This window comes from Mya arenaria, chromosome 10, assembly GCF_026914265.1.
Source record: "Mya arenaria isolate MELC-2E11 chromosome 10, ASM2691426v1".
Lineage (NCBI taxonomy): Eukaryota > Metazoa > Mollusca > Bivalvia > Myida > Myidae > Mya > Mya arenaria.
This window is the reverse complement of record NC_069131.1, coordinates 34,346,696-34,371,712: the sequence shown is the minus strand read 5'-3', so window position 1 is coordinate 34,371,712 and position 25,017 is coordinate 34,346,696. Positions and strand designations below refer to the sequence as shown.

At 33.3% G+C, this 25,017-nt stretch overlaps 1 protein-coding gene across 1 annotated transcript in view; it reads right to left on the bottom strand.

Moving 5' to 3' along the window:
- Positions 1-15,556, bottom strand: part of LOC128204625 (receptor-type tyrosine-protein phosphatase kappa-like) — a 34,376-nt gene extending 18,820 nt beyond the window's left edge. The window contains exons 1-9 of the mRNA XM_052906027.1: positions 15,091-15,556; positions 14,115-14,235; positions 13,898-13,983; positions 13,425-13,571; positions 13,010-13,173; positions 12,743-12,830; positions 12,362-12,426; positions 11,677-11,713; positions 11,380-11,483 (exon numbers count right to left, since the gene is read on the bottom strand). Of these exons, the coding sequence (XP_052761987.1) occupies positions 11,380-11,483; positions 11,677-11,713; positions 12,362-12,426; positions 12,743-12,830; positions 13,010-13,173; positions 13,425-13,571; positions 13,898-13,983; positions 14,115-14,235; positions 15,091-15,556 (1,278 nt within the window). The remainder of the gene's footprint in view (positions 1-11,379; positions 11,484-11,676; positions 11,714-12,361; positions 12,427-12,742; positions 12,831-13,009; positions 13,174-13,424; positions 13,572-13,897; positions 13,984-14,114; positions 14,236-15,090) is intronic.
- Positions 15,557-25,017: the final 9,461 nt, after the last annotated feature.

Here is a 25,017-nt window from a genome sequence, read left to right as displayed (position 1 = left end):
TCGATAATGCCTGCACCCATGGCCCTCAAATTTGACTTGGAGGTTGGGCCTGGCCAGAAGATGGCCCTGTTGATTTAAGGGGTCATTGGGCCAAAGGTCAAGGTCACAGTGACCTGGAATGGTAAAAGGTTATCCGAGTGATAACTTGACAATGGCTGCACCCATGGCTCTCAAACTTGATTTGTAGGTTGAACCCGGCCAGAAGATTGTCTCTATTTATTTTAGGGGTCATTGGGCCAAAGGTCAAGGTCACAGTGACCTTGAATGATAAAAGGTTGTCCAAGTGATAACTCAACAATGCCTGCACCAATGGCCCTCAAACTTGACATGGAGGTTGGGCCTGACCAGTAGATGACCCCTATTGATTTTAGGGGTCAAAGGTCAAGGTCACAGTGACCTTGAAAGCAAACTCGACAATTCTTGGACCAATGGTCATCAAACTTGACATGAAGGTTGGGCCTGCCTAGTAGATGACCCCTATCGACTTTGGGGGTCATCAGGCCAAGGTCAATGTCACAGTAACCTTTAACGCAAAAAAGTTAACAAATCTTCCCCCACTGATATCTCAACAATGCCTGAACCTATGATCATTAAACTTGACATGGATGTTAAGCCTGACCAGTTGATTCATAGAGCCAAAGGTCAAGGTCACAGTGATCTTGAATGGTAAAAGGTTGTCCGAGTGATAACTCAACAATGCCTGAACCCATGGCCTTCAAACTTGACTTGGAGTTGCATCTGACTTGTAGATGACCCCTTATGATTTAAGGGGTCATCGGCTCAAATTTCAAGGTCACAGTGACCTTGAACGAAAAAAACTTGTCTTGTGATAACTTGACAATGCCTGCACCCATGGCCCTCAAACTTGACATTTAGGTTTCTGGTGACCAGCTGCTGACTCTGGATTTTGAGTTTATAGAGTCAAAGGTCATGACGGTCATAACACACTTTATCCTCACACTTTAATGGCCATAATCTTAAAACAGCAACAAATCAGCTGTCATTTCAGTCCATGCATATTTCATTCAATTGTCCATATAATCCTGACAACATTGACGCTCAGGGGGGCATAATGTTTGACAAACATCTCTTGTTATATATTATAAAGGACAACGTGGTTTACATGCTAACAGTAAAATCATGCAACAATTTTTGTTGACCTGTATTTTAATAATTAACTCTAAAACATAACAGAAATACTTCATTCTTTTGCCGGTTGCACGATATTTTCACATTATGAACAAACTCATAGACAATATCAATGTAAACAATAGGCCTGGTTATCTTAAATCAAGATAGTTTTTGTAATGAATAAGTAAGACTGCTTACGATATTTAGCATCTATCGGTGCATAATAACTTATCGCATAGTGTCACAGCTACATTGATAATTACATAGCATTATTTTTTCTGTAAAAAAAAACAAAAACATATCCGTTATTTGTAAACTTTGACGCAAATTAAAAGCACATATTATGTTTTAATAAGTTCACTAGATACCATAAACAGAACACATCTTTGATCATGGGTTACCTAAGTTAATGTACTATAATTTTTAGGGGATACAATTGTACATGTGATAAATATAAAGTAACATTATATAATTTAGAAATATGATATATGTATCATTTTTTATACATTACATAAACTCTGGTATGAATAGCAGTATTTACTGTTATAACGTGTAATGAACATCTCACACTAAAGTAATTTAGTCTGAGTAAAACTAGCATGATTTCTTTAATGTTACTTTTTTAGTTAGTAAAGACAATATGCATAACAATATTTTGTGGTCATTATACACGTTCATATGTTCTTTAATAAATAACAAATACACGACTCTTAATCTATTTCCGACATAGCTTATACTTGATACATATATTGACAAGACACATTTGAAACAAAAAAAAAACAAGTGAAAAAACGATCGCATTTTAGTTTAATAAATTATGAAATTAAATAAACAAACTATCAATATTCGTCTTGCAATTCAGTAAATGGCAAAGAACCACCACATTGTAGAACATCTCCATGTTAAAGGTATAAATGTTATTCAATTAAAACGCAAATGCATGTGTCACCACTTGGTTCCCGGTATATTTTTTTCTTAGAAGAAGAACAACTTATTCCATTTTTATTTATAATTAAAAATTAACTGTTTAAAACAATATTCAAGTTTAAAGTTTCAGGTTTTCAAGTTCTTTTTGCATTATCGGTAATACAAAATCCTTTGGCCATGAACAATAACATAAATACATATTTAATGAGATGTACACAATATACAAATGTTTTAACAGTACATAAACAATTTGCTTTAACATAAAACAAAAAATGCACTTAATATAAAAGTATAAAGCAACTGCATCAACGGCGAAAAAATACCTTAACATAGCAGTATGAATTTAGCCAAACATCTTAAAGTGATATACTTATTTGATGACAATATCTTTATTCATTTAGTGTTTTCCACGATCTTGAAACGTTATATTGTAAACTTATGTTGGAGTAAAAAGGACAGCTGTGAAAAATATGGTATTCAGATTCTAACATACTAGTATTACATAGTTTGCATTTACGATATATACGTTTAATATTATTATAACTTCAAAACTTTTGAACTTCATTTCCAGAGAGTGTAAACACAATCGTAGTCTGGATAATGCAATTCCAAATTTGTCATTCATATTAATATTTCTTGAATCTAAAATCTCTCTTAAATTGTTGGAAATATTCTAACTTAAAAAGCGAATTAACAGTATCAGAACAATGGTGTATAACTTGATTATATATACATTTTCCTAAAGATACAAGGCAAGACTCATCAAGTAGAAACGACATGACAGCAATCCAACATTAAAGTTTACATTTTCAAAACTTTAATAGCACCGGGTTTGCCAATTTCGCAATTGCAAGCCGTAGACAACATAAGTTTTACATAGTAAATTAACATAAGACAGCATGTCAATAAACACTTTCTACAAAGTTGATATTTTATATGATGAAATATTAAACTCAGCGTTACATATTTTCAAAATGTTTAAATATACAGCACATCATCATCACAGTTTGATGTTTTCATAGTTGTCATTATATGGTTTGTCTTGTATTATCAGCTACAATAATGATATGCAAACCTGGAGCGGGGTAGACTGAATAGAAACACGCTGCTGCGAGACAGCAGTTTTACCGGAAGTGAGAAAGACCCGGTACTAGCTCGCTTCAACTACACTCGACGCGCGAGAACGGATAGCGATGTGTGACGTGGTACTGTAATTGACTAGCGCACTTTAAAGGAGAGAGAACTGATTCTTCGAACGTCTTAAGCAAGTATAATTTAGGTTTCTGAAGTGAAACCTGTACTAGTTAACGTTTTAATTTATTCAAATTAAGAACTGAGTAACAAACAATTTGAGACCTAGACTCATCTTGTAACTTTCAAAAGATGCCGCCAAAATGTATGATATTTCAAACAATTCTTAAATATTAAAATAAAAACAGTTATTTTTGATTTATATTAGAGGTAATTGTTTATATATTGATTATTTCTTATATATTGAATGAGGAAAAGGAAGAAAAATTATATATAGATATAAATTAATTTGAAAAATTAATATTAGTTACATAGAAACGAACAAAAATCAATACATTATCCGACAGATCAGTCTTGTGATTGCATGGTATAAATGTATCATGTTTTGGAACCTTATAACATGAGCATTAGCAAATATTGATTAAAGCAATTTGTTAACAAATAAATTATTTAACAGTTATAACTCTTAAATTTTGAAGTGGTAACTAAATAATACAAAGTAAGACACATGTTAACATTTTAATCAAACAATGTATTATGTGTGCTGTTTTCTTTATAGTGCAACATTATCAATGCATATTTAATATTGTTGCATTTTAAGTTTACATTACTTCATTCAGATTAATCACTAAACAATTTTATATGTATTATTTATATATGCCCATTATTGAACTATCTATGAGAACGTTTTAGTCCCGGGCCTGTCAACATTTTCCCAACTCCGAAAAAAACCAGTGCAAAACAATGAAAGTACAGAGAAAACAATATCAATATTGCCAACTGCTCCAGTTGTGAAGACTCCATGGCGCAATGAAGATGGATAGACTACATCCAATTCATTGTATCTCGCCGAGACACTATTACCAAGTTGCGTGGAAAGTTCAAGAAAACTGCTTTACGAAACCGATATAACCATCTCATTGAACTTCTAAACAAGTCCCCACTGTCTAGTTTGGACATGGATCAGCATTCCATGTACGTTAATAATGAAGTATTCAGAATGATTCATTTCTTAATAAAGGTCAATGACTGTATTGAAACGCAAGTGGTCTGAAATTTTACCGATATATTTTTTTATGAATAAATAAAATGTCATAACATTTATGGCGGCCATTTTGGATTTTGTCGGTCATTTTGGATTTTTCAGAGTGGGTCTCGGACTCATTTTTTCGGTTTGTTCTTTAGAAAGTGTGTTCAAAATTTGGTGTTTTTACCATTTTCTGAATAATTCAGATAACGCTCTAACTTATGTTAATATCCCACATGTCATATTTAATAAAAACATTAATATTATCTGACAAACTTTAATGTCATAGATTTCTTTGAATATATAAACCTCTATTTTCAAAACATTTAATTTAAACTAAAGGGCAGTTATTTGCGTAAATTCGCTTTAACACACAAGATACTATTTCAAATCGAACGTTCGTTCTGGTAAGATTAGAAATAGAGTTCAGGTCAAACCGGAGGGAGAATTTTTTTAAATCATTTTGGCATGCTGAACTTTGTAACGGAAGGTATGGTTAAATCTGCTCCGTCGATAGTCAAGTTATTATGTCCGCATTGAGTTTATGTTAGAAAAAGGCATACCTCACGGGCATCAAGCCTTGTTCCGTTAGATCTCAATCGCAATATAGACATGTTGTTATTAGATGTTCCGAGCACAACTTCATAAGCGTTTCTAGAAAATTCCCCTGGTTTATTTTGTAGTAATATGTATGCCCTTGCTGCTCCATAAAGAGAAATACCAACATATATGTGTATCTACAGTGCAGTGCATTATGTCTCGTTCCAATTTCTACAAATGATGACTATGTGGGTCAGAATACTATGAGTCACAGTCAAAATGAAAAGGGCTACCAAATAACTAATACAATAAGGTTTGGAACGTCATACCAGCGGAAAGGCATGTTTATAAGTGTCAGACATTGTGCACTTTTCACTTTCCTCAACTGAGATTCAACTTCTTTAATGTCTTTTGTGTATTATTTATTGACACCAGATATAAAAGAGTTTGTTCTATACAATTGTTTCTGCGGGATTTTTCACTGATTGGAGAAACCATTCGCGTATACCTTTCAATTGGACTTACTATTGTTCATGTCTGTTTTCTAAGTTAATAGCAACAATAACAGTTTTTAACTAGGCTGAAGACAACTTTTTTTTTATAGATATCCATCTTGTCCATGTTTTGGTAATGGCCGCAATTAAACATCAGCACCATTCAGACAATACACAGTATGTCTACAAGCTAGGGTATTTTACATTAATCTAGATATAGTGCGAATACAGTGACAAACAATAATCACTCAGATTAATGGATACACGAATGTCCTCTGTGAATTTATAATTAAATTTAATATTTTAATATTCGTTTTATAGTATTATTGATATAACAAAATAACTGTATACCAAAAAAGTTACTGATAGAAAAACCCCCAGAACGCTTAAATCCAAACGTGACTCAAATTATCATTTTATAATTATGCTTGCAATGATCGTTAAGGGGAGCATCTAGGGTATTTAACAATCCTTCATTTAGAATATCCGATCCTAAATATATATTTTTGTTATGCCTTTTTTGCCCATATTGTTATAAAGTATCATTTGGTATGGTAAAAATAATAATGTAGCAGGAAATAAAAGTGTTAACAAATAACCAATTATTTGATCTAACACAATATCTTTGTTTGACTTTAAAAGTTTGCAAGCAGTTGATTTTACATCCTATTTAAGATGTCTAAAAATAATGAGCAAATATGCAAACAGTTATAAAATAAATTTAAGTCATTTCTTTCCCATATATGTAATTTACAAGTCTACATCTACATTAAAATCAATCAAATTATCGTTGCTTATTTTGTTTTAACTGATTTACTGCATATTTTAGTTTTGCATGTTGCCAATATTTTACAACGATTTCATTGAAAAAAAATGGTTCCATGGTAAGTATGCCCCGCCCATTAGTATTATTGCGCCAAATGACAGGACAGAAGTATCGAACAAACGCACGCGATTCCGATGGGAAATGCCATTGCACTTTATACAGAAATAATGTGAAATTGATAAACAACGACCATCGTTAAGGAATGAGGTGTTAATGTAAATATAACATGATGATTTATATCACTGTCCGAGACTGCGCTTAATTGTGGATCTGATTCCATTTTGTTCTTACCTTTAGTTTCAAATAAAATTTGCATCGCACTTGCCACGAAAACCCCTTCCCTAACAAGGTCAAGTTGTGTGTAGTCTACACGTTCTTTCACAGTCTTGTCGGCCCAGTCTGGCATGCTCGGGCAATAAAACTCCTTACCTGTTGAGGACAACTGTCATTGATAAAAGGGAATGACACAGTGTAATACTTCTAATGCATCAGTGCCATGTGCAGTAGTGTGGTACTCTGCTTCAGGCCAAAAATATCATTGCGATGAAATTCGGTCTATTTGTTTTTTTAATGACGACGTATAAGTTGACAAAACAATGTAAAATGATTCGATTGATTTTATACATATATTATTATTTCTTGCGACAAAACGATAAATACAACGACGTGGCAATATCAAAGCCCAAACTTCGATGAAATTATTTGGTATAAATATTGCCCGGTTCCATGATTTATATATGGTATTTTTAATGTTCAAATAATTCAGAATTTGTTTTTCTTCAAAAACGTTTTAAAATCCATTTCTTTCTCTTATGATGCTAATATTCTCTCTCGGGGTAATCGCTATCATTTCTTAAAAAGTAAAAAAAACAATACCATATGACTATTTATACCAAACTTATCATTTAAGTACATGCATTGTATCAATAAAGAAGCTGAGGTATATGTTTACCTGCCACACAAGACGTCCACAGTGAGATTAGAACTAGCCTTTTTGTATATTTCTGTATCGAAAACCTTCTGAAGTTAAGCTTTAGTTGATACATAAAAAAGCTCGTGTTCATTGTCCATGTGTTCCTTTTTATATTTCAAGGCACCACAAAGCATGAAGAAATAAAACAACGAAAATTCAATATCATGAAGAGTCCATTTCTGAAACAACATATAAAATAAACAATTTATTTCGTTTACTATCGTTTAACTTTAAAGCATGGTTGGATATCCGTTTTAATATTAACAAGAAATGTTCGTGTCGAAAACAGGAATATGAGACCGAACACACCCAAGACATTCAGCACTTAAAGCAGTGCAAGTTATTGTAAATCATTGCGATTGTGAGAGCAGGGAGGGACACGGATCTAACAAAAATAGCTTAAAGAAGACTTTAGGAAATAACCACGGAACTCATACTTAATGCAAAATGGCAAAATGGAAGTTATCTTTAAGTGATGAATTAATTGAAAATTCAAGCTTTATGTATTTAGCAAATTACATGTGACCAGCAGTAGCAGGGGGAACACAAACAATTGAGTAAAAGTTAACCAATCTTTATCTTAAAAAAACACTATTTATTCGGAACAATAGAAAATGCATATTAAGATATCGATGCTAAAAAACAGTAAATGGTACTAAGCCACTACTACGTGATATAATATTCAACAACGAATCGGAAACGGATAAGCCACATATCAATGATGTAATGGTGAATAATGGCCAAAATGTGTCGCGTGTTTGTTCAGGTTAAGACATAAGTTAGAGGGAAGTGTGATACTTATGTTTTTTTACTGAGTAAACACTATTGAGGTTATCGTCATCGATCATATACAGCCGCTATTAGGTCCTTAATGCTAGATAGTTAGAAATTTGATTCAGGAATATGTTGCAAATCTAGCTGTATCTTCTGAACAGGGACAGTCAGTTGTCATCTATTTATCAATTAGCTTGACTTTGTAAAGTTTTTTTTTCTTTTGGTAAAGTTGATCGTTTTCTTGTTATGTACGTTTCTTTTTCTGGTAAAGTAATTGTCTTCTTCGGATGAAATTAAGCAATCAGTATGTAATTATATTATACCAACATATCAATGCAGTTGAATCATAATAGAATATTTCTTAAACTTTAAGCATGCTACTTTTACGTTGTCTTCTAACATACCCTGAAACAAAATGTGTCAAAATGTGTGTAAATACACAAATCAGTTTTATCTAAACCTTACAATGGAAACAACAGAGATAAGCATAGAAGTCAAACAAATAAAGCTTAATTTTGTTCAGATGGAAAAGGCTTAGACCAAAAAATGAACATAGTATATAAACAACACAGACAGACACACCACGCGTTAACATACATGTATCAGCAAAAGTGTTGGCGTTACTACCTTGGAACGGTCCGAGACATGCTTGAGTTACAATTAGTATTTAAGCGGCTAAATTTAGAGAAACATACGTTGAGGAAGCTGTAACTAATTCGCGGTACCAACCCATACCGTTACACTTTATAAGTACTTATAGGTTTATAATTTTTAAACATTTTAATGTCAGAATTTATTCAAAACCAGTTACCTAAAGTAAACTTTCATATATTTTATTCCCGAAATAAGCCCATGTCCCAGTGAACATTTCACGGCAAAACGAAATGAACATGATTTGCGTATAAAGTTATTTATAGCTAGCTGAAGATAAAACCTCAATGTGAAATTAAATAACGCAGTATTAATTAAACTTTATATGATATTGAATCCAGTATGAATTGTAAAACATACCCATACTAGTGAAATTCAGATTGTATCATGAACCTATAGAGCTAAAGATAAACGGTGAGCTATCGTAACATGTACACATCAACTGGCATACATCACTGATTTCCGGTAAAGTGTGTTGATAGAATCCGTTACAGAGTAAATAAAAGAAATATTAAGGACAAAAAAGCAACACTCATTGATCTGTTGTCCAGATTAATGATTTTGACGTTATATATCAATAAATCTGCTCGATTTAGAACTGAAACAATGTTTGTACTGGTGAGAAATCCTGTAACCTAAATTAATAAACGATCTTGTTTAGTAGACACACAGTTCTGGGCCAAACACACACAACACAAGATATATACTTTAAAAGAAACTTTTCAAAGACATATCATCATTATCGTGATATCATTCATATATTTACGTATTGTTTCTTGAATAAATTTAATTCAGAAAACTACAACAAACGTAAAGCAATCACTTGTTTGATTTATTGTAATTATTCGGTAACAAATTTGTTTTTAAAACGGTACACTATTTGATTGGATGGAAAGTGATAAACAAAAACAATGCGCCGATACTGAACAGCCGTGTTTTTTTCACACAATATTTTAACCCCCCTCAGCCTTTTCAGTGTGTTAATAGCCACATTCAGTGACCTCACAGTGCGTGATGCCATCCGAGTGTGACGGAGCAGACTGGGCTCAGGACTGGCATTGTTTAGACGGCCAGTGTCGTTGTGGATACGGCTTACCAGCTGGTTTAATCGAATAGACCACTCAACCAAACATAAACGCTGTGACCTCCTCAAAGGCATATGGCTGCATTCTTGTTTAGTCGTTTTAGTGATGTTCAAGATGCAGAGATGGTTAAAACGGATTGTGTTGTTTATACTTCCCAAATGGTTTAGTTTACTACTGATACTAGCGAAAATTCAGATTAAGCTGTTTTGAGTGTTGCACTGTGGTTGGGTTTTTAAAAACGTATTTGTGTATTGTGCTGTATAGTATTATAAATAAATGTAAGGAACCAAGAATTGTATTAGTTTTGAAAAGGCATTATGCGTGAGTGTTAAGCTTAAACGAATCCCATTTTTATCTCTTAAAAAGATTCAATACAATCTATTGTTCAACCTGCATTTGGCTATATAACAATGTATTAAGCACAACATCATGATTGTGGAGATGAACGTTAACAATTAATTCCAGAAATTTACTTAAATCTGACTGTTCTTCGACATATGTTTGCATCGATTAAATCTCATCCACAGCTTGCATTTTTTCATCAGCACATCTTTGCTTTCAATTCCAAAATGAACTATAACTGTCCTTTTTTAGTACAATATTGTACTTGGAACGACCATGGCTATTGTTATGATAAGGCACCATATACAATAAATCCCTTCTGTTGTTCTTACACCATATGCACCTATTTTAGAAATATATACGGTCACATCGTTTACACTTAGTTGTATCTGTAATATTACGTAGTGTTCTTTTAATAAATGCACTCTTATTTAGGGGTTAATCAATGCAGATATGTAGACACTCGGAGAAAGCACCATGTGTAACCGAAGTTTAGTTTTAAGTTCATGTAATTTTAGACACAGGAAAGTAAGTAAGCTTAAGCAAAGATGCACCAACATGATCCGTATCCTATATATTAGTTAAATTACATGTTGTTTGAGTTGTAAAAACGTGACATGTATTGCAAATAAAAAACAAAACACATTTGTAACCTATGCTAATGATGAAAGTTGATAAGACATATAAATAACTGAAAGCCTTGATTGCCTTGTTATATAACGTCAATAACGTTATATAACGTCAATAATAACAATGAACTTGTAGCCTGTGGTCTCTTTTTTAGTTATTATGCCCTCCTTCGAAGAAGGGGGTATATTACTTTGCACATAATGGTCAATGTACCTTAGAAAGTGTGAATTGTCTCCAGGTAAAATCTCCGTACAGTTTTTCAACCTTGCATACAACTTCTGTATCGCCGTATAGTTTACTTTGATGTTGGTCCGGCCAATATTGCTCGCATTTGGTTTTCTGCAAAGAAATGAATATAAACTTTTTTTAAATACAATTTAGGACCAAAAAAGTTATGAACTAAAAGGCGACGTTAACGGAGTTTCACTCCCACAGCAATGTCAAACTTCTCAGGATCGTCAGTGTAATAAATATCCATACTTATGACCTATTTATTAACATATGGTACCGTATGTTTTAAAGTAAACATAAAGGAATACTTTAGCTTAGGATATGTTATTGCTGTTTATTTTAGTTCATTATTGTTTATATAAACAATCATTTGTTGTCAATTTATTTTAAAATCATAACATACTTAGAAGGCCATTTAAATTAAAATGTTATCTAACCTCAACATATTCCACATCACACATACATTACACTTGGTCATAAGGGCTAAATCACCTTACCTTACCCTCGTCCAAGTTTGTCACCATGACAATCTTCTCCACTTCCTGTTGCCAGACCATTCGCCAGAATTGGCCAAAATCGCTAAGCTGCTTATCCATTGGACCTTATAAGTTTGATTTTGATTTTATTATGCATTTATATACACAGCAACTATTTATTAACGTAAGCAATTAGGTCAATATGAACTAAGTTAATTCACCAGGCAACTGGTCGTACACATTTAAGTTTAATTGTTTCTAATATCATATTGTCAAATATCACTTAATGATATTACTTATAGAAGTACGTAATATTACCCAAGGTAGCAATGTATGCATTCCGCTTTCTGTATCCCTGAAATAGAATGTTAATTATGCTATATGTAATATCAGTAATTGATTGTCAAAGTTTATATTTACTCCATATTAAATATGCAGTGACTTGTATACCGAAGTAATGGTTTAAACAATTGGGTTATTGCGTTTCGGCAATCCCTCAGCATATACAATATTATAATAGGTTTGTTGTGATGATTGAGGCAAACATTTCCTTCTTCCTTATGCAAACAATAGTATTACATAACACTTGCCACAAAGACACTTTTGAAATGTTTTTTCCTCCTCGTCTAGTTCAAAACAGTAATGTTTATACTTAAAACTAATACAATTGATACAGTGGCAAACCTTGTAGCCAACTATTGTAAGATAAGCCTGCTGAGAGGCATACGGTTAAGGCCTATCAGACAATCAACGAAACACAGCACGAATAAACAAAATACTGATATAATTCATATATGTACACAGTAAAAGTCATTAAAAGTTATGATGTGGGTTACCGCATTGGAACGGACAGCGAAATTTGAGTTTTCTTGGGATTTAAATATCCAAATATAGTTTTCAACTTACTGAAATTTTCCTTTAATATTGCTCTGTTACAACACATAAAATTATATAATGTTCAGATACACTTTACAATACAACAGCCTTTTTAGCAACAACATACGTCTATATAGCTTGCATTAATGTAGTCTGTTACTCCATTACGAACTAAGACTCGCGTATCATCATCTGAAATCAAACAGACTGATCTTTAAATACTGAAACGTTGCACAACAATTCTCGTGAACTCTAAGCATTAAGGATTGATCGCATATCAAGCGTGCCCTACTGTCTTTGCATTTGTATACATTAGAAGCCAATGATTCTTACTGCATGTTTCACTGGCTAAAAAGGTCACGTAAATCCTAAAAGAGCACTGTACTGAGATAAAGAAATACGTCATAACAGCTCGTCTTTTATTCAGTATGCACGTCAAGTAACTAAGCAAATGTAAATATTGTGCAATGCGAACACAGTAAGTTGATAATGAAATTTCTGTTCTTACACGGGTAGATTCCTCTGTACCTATTTTTGTGCATGTTGAGTTTGGTTTGTGAAACTTCATAAGCTTTCACAAGACCATATGGAATTTTCTGCAAGTTTAAAATAAAACATTGTAATGAAAGATTAACGAATGAAGAAAATTAGGACAATTCGTTTACAATCGAGTAATAATATACATAAACATCTAAATACGACATACTTGCACATGATCCCTCACTAAAAGAATCGAGTAATTCAGAATAATGAACATCTATGGGGTGTACTTTACCTTAAATTCTTCTTCTGTGTGCTTCGAAGATAAATTTTGCACATATTCTTGTAGATCTGCAACATGTATTTTGAATTTGCCGACTTCGTTAGCGTTGTTATAATAAACACCACCATTTTCCTCAAATTTGACTGCAATTTCCCTTGCAGAGGCATCATCTTCGTCTGCAATATCGTTGGCATCTCATATGTTTCAGATTAAGATAAGCTTTATTGAAAGATCCGTCCGGCATATTGTTTATTTGCTTTAACATAAGTTTTACATGAAGAAAATATCATCTTACATAAATTTGGTTTAACTAAGCACGATATTTGTAAATTAAATAAATCGCCTAGCATATTGTTCATTTGATATAACAGAAGCATGGTAGAAACATAAAATGACCTTATTTTAACCAATTGAATAACACTCTTACCAATTTCAAGATTGTCTTCTGAAAAGATAGGAGTCCTTTCTTTGACAGACCTCTTCGGTGGTGGACTCTGGTAATTGTGGTTTTCTATGAAGGTAACAGAGTGCGAATTGTCGGAATCGTCATTGGCGTTCTCTACGTGGGATGCTCCTGAGAGAGCGAATTAGCTATCAATAATTATCTTTTGTTTCCATTGTTTGCTATGAAAATGTTTTTGTCTCCACAGTTGATCAACATTCAACCGTTAATAGAAAATGACAATAGCTATATTGTGATTGTAATACAGGTAAATGCATGTATTCAAAATGTCGTCTGTAAGATAACTTAGTGTTTATTCAACTTTCAATTACAGTAGCATTTTCCCTTATTAGTAACTTATTTGGAACTAACTTGAACAAATTCTTATACATTGTAAAACTATATGTTATAAGTACACAAGAACATTGCTGACAGTTCAGAGAGCTCATAGTACGTACTTCGTTTGTTCACCGTTGCGTACAGGGCGGAAAGGTTCTCAGGTTCTTTTTCAGGTGTTTTTCTTCTGTTGCTCATATTGACTCTTCTAATAAAAATGTGTTGGATTAAATTGAAGTTTCAAGTTTACTATAACATAAAGCAAGCTAAAAAGTATGAATAATAAAATTGCATGCCATTAATAACGCTAAAGTGAGACGTTTAATATAATTTTCTTACCTTCTTCTCAGCAAAATGAGTCCAACAACAACAATGGCAGCAAGAGCTACAACTCCTACACCGATTCCTCCTCCAAGTGCTGCAGCTGACGATGTTTGTGTTTCCGCTACTGTTTCAATGACTTGGGAGATAATAAGAGTAACAAAAAATATAAACAACGCATGAAACAAATTTTAGATATTTGCATTAAAAACGTTATGTTTTATTAACCAAAAGTCTTCTTGGTAAATCCAATTTTAATGTAGACACAACTATGAAAGTAAAGCCTGTTTTACCTTTAGGACAAAATAGTCCCCTGAAGCCAGTGTCGCAGCCGTATAAACACATTCCTGTCTTGTCAGAACAAAGTGTTTTATTGTCCTTAGGTGTACAATATTTTTCACAAATGTTTTCACATTGCTTTCCATACATATTTAAAATGCATCCGTATGTGCAATTCCCACTTATGTCACACATAGAATCTTTACAGTTAGTGCTACAATTTAGTCTACAATCAGGTCCATATTTTGTATTGTTCTTACATTGTAAACACGATCCATGTGCTTGATTGCAAGATAAGCAATCTGTATGACACTCTTTTTCACAGGAATCATTCCAATATCCATTTGAGCAACCGTGAAGACATCTTCCCGATGACGAATCACACTCATTTGCGACGCATTGTGAATTGCATTTTTCACACTGTCCATTATTGTCAGGAAAATATTCACTTTTGCATGTTTTGCAATTAATGGTATCAAGAGTCTTTTCACAAGAAACACAACTATCAATGTTGCACAAGCAGCAATAATCATCATTTGCAAAATACGACGTATTTGTACATAGTTTGCAATCAGAATCGACGCAAATATCTGTTCTACATGTACATTGTCTTTGTGTGTTTGAAAAACCAGATTTGCATTCGGAACATTTACCGGACTGGTCACATGATCGGCATGATTCGGGACAAGTTTTGTTGCATTGTGCTCCCAAATACCCGCGTTTGCATGAAATACATGATCCAGTTTCCTGTTTGCAATTGTTACCTTCGCACCCATCAGGACATGGTATTTTACAGGATATCCCAAAATATCCCCTTTGGCAGGAAAGACAATAAGACTCGTGTTCGCATGTATTACACGTCTGTAGACACGTCTGCTCACACGTTTGACCATATTGTCCGGATTTACAATCATGACAATATCCTGTAATGAAATTATCATTCTTGCAATGGCAATATCCTGATTTAAAATCACACTTGTCATGTTTGCAGCCTTTCCCACATTTGAATTGACAGTAATCACCATAACGTCCAGGTATGCAAAGGGAACAGTTATATTCCGCAGTACATGCTTCGCAGTTACTATTGCATTTTCTGTTGCACATGTTTCCAAAGTATTTATCAGCACATGTGTCACATCTATCCCCTGCCCAGCCATATTTGCAAGTGCAAAATCCGTCATGTTGATGGCATGTATCAGAGCAGCCTAGTGAACACTGCGTGCAGCCGAAACCATAGTATCCTGACATACAATGGTCACATTTATAACCAGTATAACCTCTTTTGCACTGGCAAAAAGCTTGCATTGAAACACAACTACCATGTATACAATTTCCTTGACATTTATACTGACATATATTTCCAAATCGACCGTCCGTACAGGAAGTGCACTGTGTAGACGTAGTGCACGATGTACAGTTATAGGGACATGGTGAACAAAGGTATGACTCCTTAAAATACCCTTCAATGCAACCAATGCAGTTATGGGAATTAGAACATGTGCACCCATTGGTTTTATAAACACATTCATAACATACTCCTTTATTTGAATAGTATCCGAGTTTGCATCCTGTACATCCTTTTAGGTTATCACAATGAACACAGTTTGCATCACACATGCAAGAGGGTCCATAATACCCTGTGTCGCACGCAGTACAACCTACACGTTTATCACAACTCGCACAATTGTTTCCGCAGTAATATTCGCATCTTGATCCATAATAGATTGCATTGCATTCTGTACAACCACTCCATTTGTTACACGATTTACATTGATATCCACATTCATCAGAACATGATGTTCCCCAGTATCCTTTCACACAAGAAAGGCATCCCCTATTTTTGTCACACGTATTACAATTAGTTCCACACAAAGATCCACAATTGTATCCGTAGTAGCCTGTTTTACACTCCTCGCAAGTATTGCCATTAATTCTTGCACATCGTAAACAGTTAGCGTACTTGCATTTGTTGTAACACCTGTCACCCCAGTATCCATCTTGACACCCATTATAACAGTAACCATTGTTATCACATATATTGTAGTTTCGGTAAGCACAGCAACCACAACTCTGACACTCATCGGGAATTTGTACGCAAATTACTTGAAAAAAAAGAGATAAGAAAACTGGTAACAATTCTTCTTTCTGTGTTAAAGAGATGTTATATCATAGTTTATGCGATCTGGAGAAAGCATAAAAATGCGAAATTGCCAATCAATCGGCTTTTAACATAAGTATTACTAAACGAAAAATATTTAACTTGTATTGAAGAAAGTATGTAGAGTATCTACATATGTAAGTTGGTAGAATGCAATTGAAAATTATATTGACCAAACTAATAAAAGGAATTCCACAGTCGCATTTAAGCTACTAAGAAGATCTCACTTAAGTATAAATTATCAATCCTGCAAAAAATATAGAACAACAGGAGAACTACATACCTTGAATTTGAACAGCTATCAGACAAACAATCACCATGCTGAGGTAACCATCCATGATCAAGATGAAGGCACCTTCAAATTTGTATATCAACACTTATATTCCGGCTTTTTTACTATTCTACAAACAAAATTAGAATATACAAACTATTCTGTTTTTTTTTCAAAATGCATTACTGTTCGATGTTTTACGGACATATACTTTTAAGATAAATCAACTGTTCAACAATATTTGAAAGAATGTATCTAATAATGTAATCTGATAAACACGGAAGTTAATTAAATAGAAATGCTGATACCAGCTACACGCAAAAGAAGGGACGTTTAATAAACTAATTTAACTTAACTTTTTGCCCTCAATGTCTGCGAAATACGAAATACGTCTTCCATTTGGATCTTTCATTCTATCTGTGGTTTTCCTTTTCTAACAAAGAGATTCATATTTAGATTATTGACACTGTGGTTGTATTTTATCTCCGAAATATGTATTGAATGGGTACTTAATTTTCTATGTTCGTCATATAACCAGCTGTTTTCTTTGTTTCTTTTGTTTAATTTGACGAATACTTTTTGAAATGTCATGTGTATTCGAGTGATGTTAACGACATTATGTTCATAGTACACAAGCTAATATAGTGTTGTTGTTTTTTTTGGTTAAAAAATGTACATAATATTCCTTTAATATTAATCAGTATTGTATTGATCAACTTCAATTAAACGGAAATAACTGGAAACGTGTATTTGTATATATATTTTCGTATTTTTATCCGACAGTGCTGAACAAATCCATATGACGATACCATCAGCCATCAGTAAATAAGTGCTACCGTTTACAAAATAAAGTTTATTTTAATTATTGGAACACTCAACAATATCTTCTTACTACCCGACCATAATATTTGTGTTCAGAAAAGTATTATTTGTCCTAATGATTTCGTTTATATAAACTTAACTGCACAAACTCATTAAGTCCATTTGATTTATGAGGAAATTTCAGGGGAATGCCGTGTTTTATCAAAGTGAAGTTGCGATGTTTTGAAAAAGTACGTTTATAAATGGACCTAACAAAGATACAAAGTAAAAAATGAATTACGTTAAACGCTTTTCTGACGTCTGAAGTCTGGCTTTTAGATAGTCCACAAATGAGATCGCCGTAACGACTCACGTTTAATCCTTTAGAATGGATATGTCAAAGCAGAACATCAATAATCTAGTTAGCCGACTACAGACGCCAAATTTCCGTTTAGTTATTAATTAGTGTTACTATATTCACTGTGTAAGAAAGTGGATACAGTTTCATGATAAAACAGGGTCTCACGAATCTCCCGATTCTTTTACTGCTAAAATTCTTTACTGCCCACTACGAGGCACAACATAGTGCGTTTGAAGAAGAACGTATAATTGTTGTAGAAACAAGCCGTCGGTCATTATGTTAACTCCTTAAGTTTAAAGCATGTGTATCTATTCTACTGCGCTATACATATGTCCAAGCCTGGTGGATAGTAGAAAGCCGTTTTATAGAAATCATTGTGCGCATGGGCATACGGAATATAATGTAGTTCCAATGAAAGGACATAACTCTTCCCAAGGTACAAACTAGCGTGTTCACCTTTACAATGTAAACACGCAGTAGTTACTGAAATTAAATGCTTTATGTGGAATATAATGTAGTTCCAATGCAAGGGCATAACTCTTCCCAGCTTACAAACTAGCACGTTCACCGTATACAGTAAAAACTCACTCCCTTAAACAAGGAAATCAACGTGGCAAATGAAAATTTGCCATCTAAGTATTTCATTGTGAAAATCATATCTGATTATGTTTGACTGTGTTTGTTTATCTTATTATAAGTGATTACACACGAACAGTTATTAACACGCATTTCAAACTTGTGTTGCTTCAGTTTATATAGCAGTGCATTCCCCATCGGACTTCAACATTGCAACTACCGTGTTTACTGCTTGGCAGTACATAGTAGTTGTTACTTTACTTATTTAACTTCGTTGTTGTGTGCTCTTCTCGCTTCTCACTTTGTTAGAAAGTATGTTACAATATAATATAACATATACTAGCACATATAAAAAGTATCATAAAATGACAATGAGTGTCACTGCAAAATTAATGATCTTTATACAATACATGACGAATGCAATGACGTCACACTTTACCCAGTCTTCAACCAATTCATACGCCAGTGCTAGTAGCGCATTTATTGAAGGGGTTACTTATAAGCTTGCGCATGCACTCGCTAGGAAAGAGGCATTTCGCGTTCAACACTAAATAATAGCATTTTTTGTGGTTTTCTAAACAATAATGTTATCCCGGCCCCGGGTTTGAGGGTAAACAGTATAATTATGTATTACCTAAGCGAATGTTCAACCAATATTATATAGTTACACTTTTCTGCAAGTAAAAAATGCATACATAAGTGTGTGCGATACTTTTTGTTGGTCAACTTTTTCATTAAAACAAACTAACCACCCATTATTTTATGTTTTTAAGTGTTATGTCTTTTATGGAAACAATTGTTTATGAACTTATTTCATTTGATCCGGAAACTAATTATATTACACTAATGTACTCAAAGATTTATTTAGTTCTTTAAGGCTCCCCAAAGCTTCGTTTTGTATAGGTTGTGTGACGTAGTGAATTGTACGGATACCTGTTAATATAGCTATCGCTGTATAATAATTATAGTAGCGTTAATGTAACTATATATCCACACATTGCATTAAAGAATAGAGAATAACGATACATGATGAAAATACTATACTTGCAACATCAGATTTTAAACAAAACAGATCAAATATTTATTTAGACATTCAAATATGAAATTGTTAGATATATCTTACTTATGTAGATCATCAACAATATCCTCATCAACATCATCACCACCATCATCACCACCATCGTCACCACCACCACCATCATCATCATCATCATCATCATCGTCATCGTCGTCGTCGTCATCCTCGTCGTCGTCGTCGTCGTCGTCATCATGATCATGATCATGATCATGATCATCATCATCATCATCATCATCATCATCATCACCACCACCACCACCACCACCACCACCACCACCACCATCATCATCATCATCATCATCATCACCATCACCATCACCATCATGATGATCATCATCACCACTATCATCATCACAACAATCATCATCATCATCACCAACACCACCACCACCACCATCACCATCATCATCATCATCATCATCATCAAAACCACGAATTTAAGTTTAACAAAAGCCTAGAAAAAATACAAAAATACCACAAACGTTATATATACATACCTTGAGTTTGAACAAATATCAGACACAGAAATATCAATTTATAACAATTCTCCATGATTAAGCTATACATCACATTTACTTAAAACTCCTAGTTTATAAACATTCAAATAGAACATTAACGTTACTATCAAGCAGACAAATAAGGAAGTAACTTGGATACGAAAGCAGATATTAACGCAGCATACACACACGCAATGTATCAAGTTAAGAAAGTCAAAACTTCTTAATTGGACACTTCCTTCTTATTGCGAAGACCAAGGTTAATCGCATGGTTTTATATATCTTAATAATATATAATCTAACAGCTTTATAACACCGTATTTACGAATGCCGCGATCGCCTAGCAAAATATGTTATATAAAACATCGTTGTCTGTTATAACAGAATGAATAAGTCGGAATGTATAACATATAAATGGGTTGACATTAGGACAAACGTAAAGAATTGACGCCAGCCAGTACTTTTAAGTAATAGACAAGGTCATTGTTTATCAACTAATGTGGTTAAAATGCGGCGAAGTTGCATCTCAATTAATCATTTTGGTAAATGCAACTGATGATTTTTATTTTTTTATTTTTGCCTAGCCTCTGCTGATTAAAATCAATAAATGATGACTGATGATTTACCAAGTTATATGTACGGCAGTTTTGAAAAATACTTCATTCCTGTTGGCCACACTATAATTTTAAACACTAACACAACATGTATAAATACACAAATATATATTAGAACAATACTATTTTTATATTTGATTACATAAATACATTATAAATTTCGATACCAAGGTCGTTAACAAAAGCATTAATTTCTTCCTTGCACTTCCTGTGGTCTTTGCACGTGACAGCCTCTCGACCAGTAAAAAGGGATAAATTTTTTACCCAAACATATAGTGGTGCTTGTGAAGTACGTGAAGGTTGTCCATGTTTAATTTCAGTTAAAGGTCAAATACGGAACACAATGATTTACATAACACTGATAACTTTCATGATGGTAATAAAATTCTTTATCCATAATTTGTTATTTGGAATTATATGTTTTAGCCAACCGGCTTTGATGTTGGCAAAAATGACAATTTTTTTAAGAAAAGCGAAAATGTATACATATATAGTAAATAAGGTTGCGTTAATATGTTTTTCTTTCAATATTCAAACATGGCTCATTATAAATAGTTTAAATATAAAACAACTTCGCATGTTCTCATTTATGTTTCAATAAATATAATGTAGGAAAGGTATAATTCACAAACCAAGCGTAATAAAACAGCCACTTTCGCTTGGGCATAGGCAAAAAAAAAATACATTTCAGTAAATTTTGAAATATGAAAAAAGTCCTGATAATACAAGTCACATTATACATTTTCGCAATCTTTAACATTAACCATACTTACTGTAGGAGTATTGTGTTTAAGCATGATCACACGATCGCAAATGTTCACTAGATAAAGTTTTTGTGTGAATTTAACGCTTAAAATAAAAACATTTAGGACCTTAAAACAAAACAAAAACGTTGGCAAAGCCAAGAGTTGAATCGCTGTATTTGTGCTTATTCTTCGCTCGGTAATTTTGGACAATATTTAACACCGAATAAAAAATATATCCTTTGCAACATGTTTGATTGTGTATAGGAGTGGAGCATATTTTGCGATATATTATTGTTTGACACATTTGTGACAGCAGCTACCGGATTATTTTTGACAACATGAACAATAGTATATTTTTATGCCAAAATGTTGCAGACATGTCAATGTCAACAATGTCTCAATGTGCTTATATTTGTAAATAAACTAGTATACCTATAATACTTAATTAAATTATTTTTTCCTCGTTTTAAACATGAAATGTTTCCGCCTTTTTGTACATAATGTGTATATAATTAAAGGGTTTATATCTGAGAAAACATTATAGACGAACAAATATTGTATATTATAACAGCATGACACTCAAACGGCTGTATCGTGTGTGCAACTTATTCTTAGTTTATCTAGCCTAGGATCATATTTAAATAGGCCCTATGCATCCTTAGCCTTAATCGTATGTACACACTACTAATATTCCCGGTTAATTGATAGTTTGTAAGTATATGTTAAAAACGCAACTCTTCAAGCGGTCGCGAACCCTACAAAAATTATACTAATGACCACGTACATGATACATTCAAGGCTCTGATGTGGAAGTGTTTGGTTTCCGCGTGTCACGTGTGACTATATAAACTATATATTGACATTAAATGAGATCGAATTATCTTAAATCAAAAGTATCTCTACATGTCAAAGGACCCAAAAGATGCAATACGTTCCATTAGCTAGAATAAGAGCCTACAGTTACTGCGAAATTTAAGGAATTTCCATTCGCAACCATTATCTTACACCAAATAATATTCGTGGTAGTAAACTGTACCTGTCAAAATTCTAAAGGTTATTGAATGAGGACATAACAATTACCATATGAAGCGGTTAACAAAAACAAGGAATAGTGGACATTGATCAGGCATGAAGGTTACGCTTTCATTATATTCATATCAGGATGAAAATGTTCAAGTGGACAAAGTTGTTTTGTTATTGCATTAGGAAAGTTATTTCAAATAACTCTGAACACCACTGTTAAACTTCAAGTCACTCAATGTTAATAAAGTGTGTATATCCTCCATTCCCGGCCCCAAATTCACGAAAGTTCTTAAGCGTAACAAGCGCACTCAATGTTCATTTCATTAAAGAAATAAATGGATCATCGTTATAATTATAAATAAGATTTCATTTTAAATAGGACTAAAATAAAATAAGTGAGTTCAGCTAAATCCTGTTACAAGAGACTTGTAACGTGCGTCAAGAAACCGGGGTCTTGCATTGGCATTTCATTAATTGAATAAGGCACACGATCTGATTCTGGAAAGGGGCATGATATTAGATACATTTCAACGGTATTTGATTATGCGAAACTCTATTTTGTGAACTCTATCATTGATAACGTAGTATAGCGCCCCTGCATAATCTAAATTACTCACGTTCTGGGTGCCCTACCTGTTTGTGATTATTCATTATGTGAACACAAATGTCCTGATTGCTCAGTTATTCTCGTTTTCATATGGTATCCCTAAATAATTGTTCCAAACAAAACAATTGTCAAGGTTAATAGGGTATTTCAAGTTTTTGGATTATAACTGTTATAAATATATCCAATTTTTGCAGAATTAAAGATTGTGGTAGATTTTGATAATCAATGAAGCGTGTGTAATGATTTGTAAAGGGAAATCAAACATATACTACATAAAAAACAAAACTTAACTAAAAAAATAAAGATATATATATATATATATTAACATATTCCCTGTCATGCATAAACAGACAATCGTTACGAGACCAATGATGTCCTTGCTATAGTTTAAGATTTCAATAAGGCCCTTTAAAGTGGGGAACAAAGTATTACGAATAGAAGGGTCAGTATGATAATCCCGCGCTTTTGAGCAAGTGTATGATTTGCAGCAAACGTAAATGTAATGGTGCGGCTCTAATTGACTATGTAATACGACTTCCGACTCAAATGATATGGCACAAATATGAACAAATGACTGACTCTACGCAAGCCGTACAGTGTTTGCATACTAGTTATAATTTCAATCCTTGGTAAAAGGCGACAGCCCTCCCTCACCCTCGTCGTCAATCATTTAGTCTCAAACTCTTTATAAGCCTCCTGTTTGTTAACATTTTATCTCGTCCATCTTTTAAGCCCAATTCCCCGCAATAATTTTCTTGCCCGACCTCAGCCCGTCCATCTTTCTATCCAAAGTATCAAAATCATCTATTATGTTACAGAAACAAAATTAACACTTTATTTGCTTTGTATTTTAAGCTTTAATCAAATTAGTGTTTACAAATCATCACATCTGTAACGTGAACAGCTCTGTTGTGTGTTGGCAATGGTCAAAATCAAATTGGAAATCAAGACAACAGCCACATATGAATAAGTAATGTACTTTTGTGTATTGAAGTAAAGGGAAGCTTCTCTAGCGAAACAAGTCAGCATTTACAGAATTCACTTTATTGAGCAAAATAACGACAAAGGAATTTATATCTCAGTAACAAAATAATGCTTATACAAAAAACAATTATTAAATGTCACAGCACAAAAAGGTATATTAATTATATTAATTGTACTATGTTGTAACGCGACCATTTGAACAACTCGGTCGAAAGAAAACTGAGGGAAGTTCATGAAACAAACACTACAAATTGCCATCTTATTTTACTATCGATTGCGCGAAATCGTCTTCTTTTTTGTTTTGGTTAGCTACTCATCATACAATTCGTTAATGATTCAAATTTGCAAACATTTGCCAAGATACATCAAGTTTTCTCAGTTGAGAAAATGTCGTGCTCATCATGTGTCTTTGAATATAAAGTTGTTGAATATTAACCTGCTGCTGGTGGCACGAGTAAAAGCCTTTCATGTTATGTTCCTAAAATAAGACATTTTTCAGTTATTTTTATCACGCTAAATTCTGCGACGCGAAAGAAGTTCCTAGACTAATAACCGTTCTATCATGATATGGGATCAGAAATCGACAGTAAAGTGGTACAGATTTTTAAAACGGCGTGCATTAGTTGAACTGTTGGTTTTGGGAAAGGAAACTGCTAGACATATAATAATCAACATATACCATACATGAGCACATTGTGTCATAGTTTCTATAAGTCTCAGCAGTACGTTTTTATGATAACATAACAATAAAATGTGTTGCCACTAAGAGACTTTATAGCTATTTATTTGTATCATGTTATTAAAATTTAATCGGATAACACCATATTTCTAAGGAATGAATTGCGTGTTTTATGTCATTTTAGGTTAATGAACGCAGTTTGACAGGTTAAAATGTGCATAGATTGAAGGATTCCACGCGTACTTAA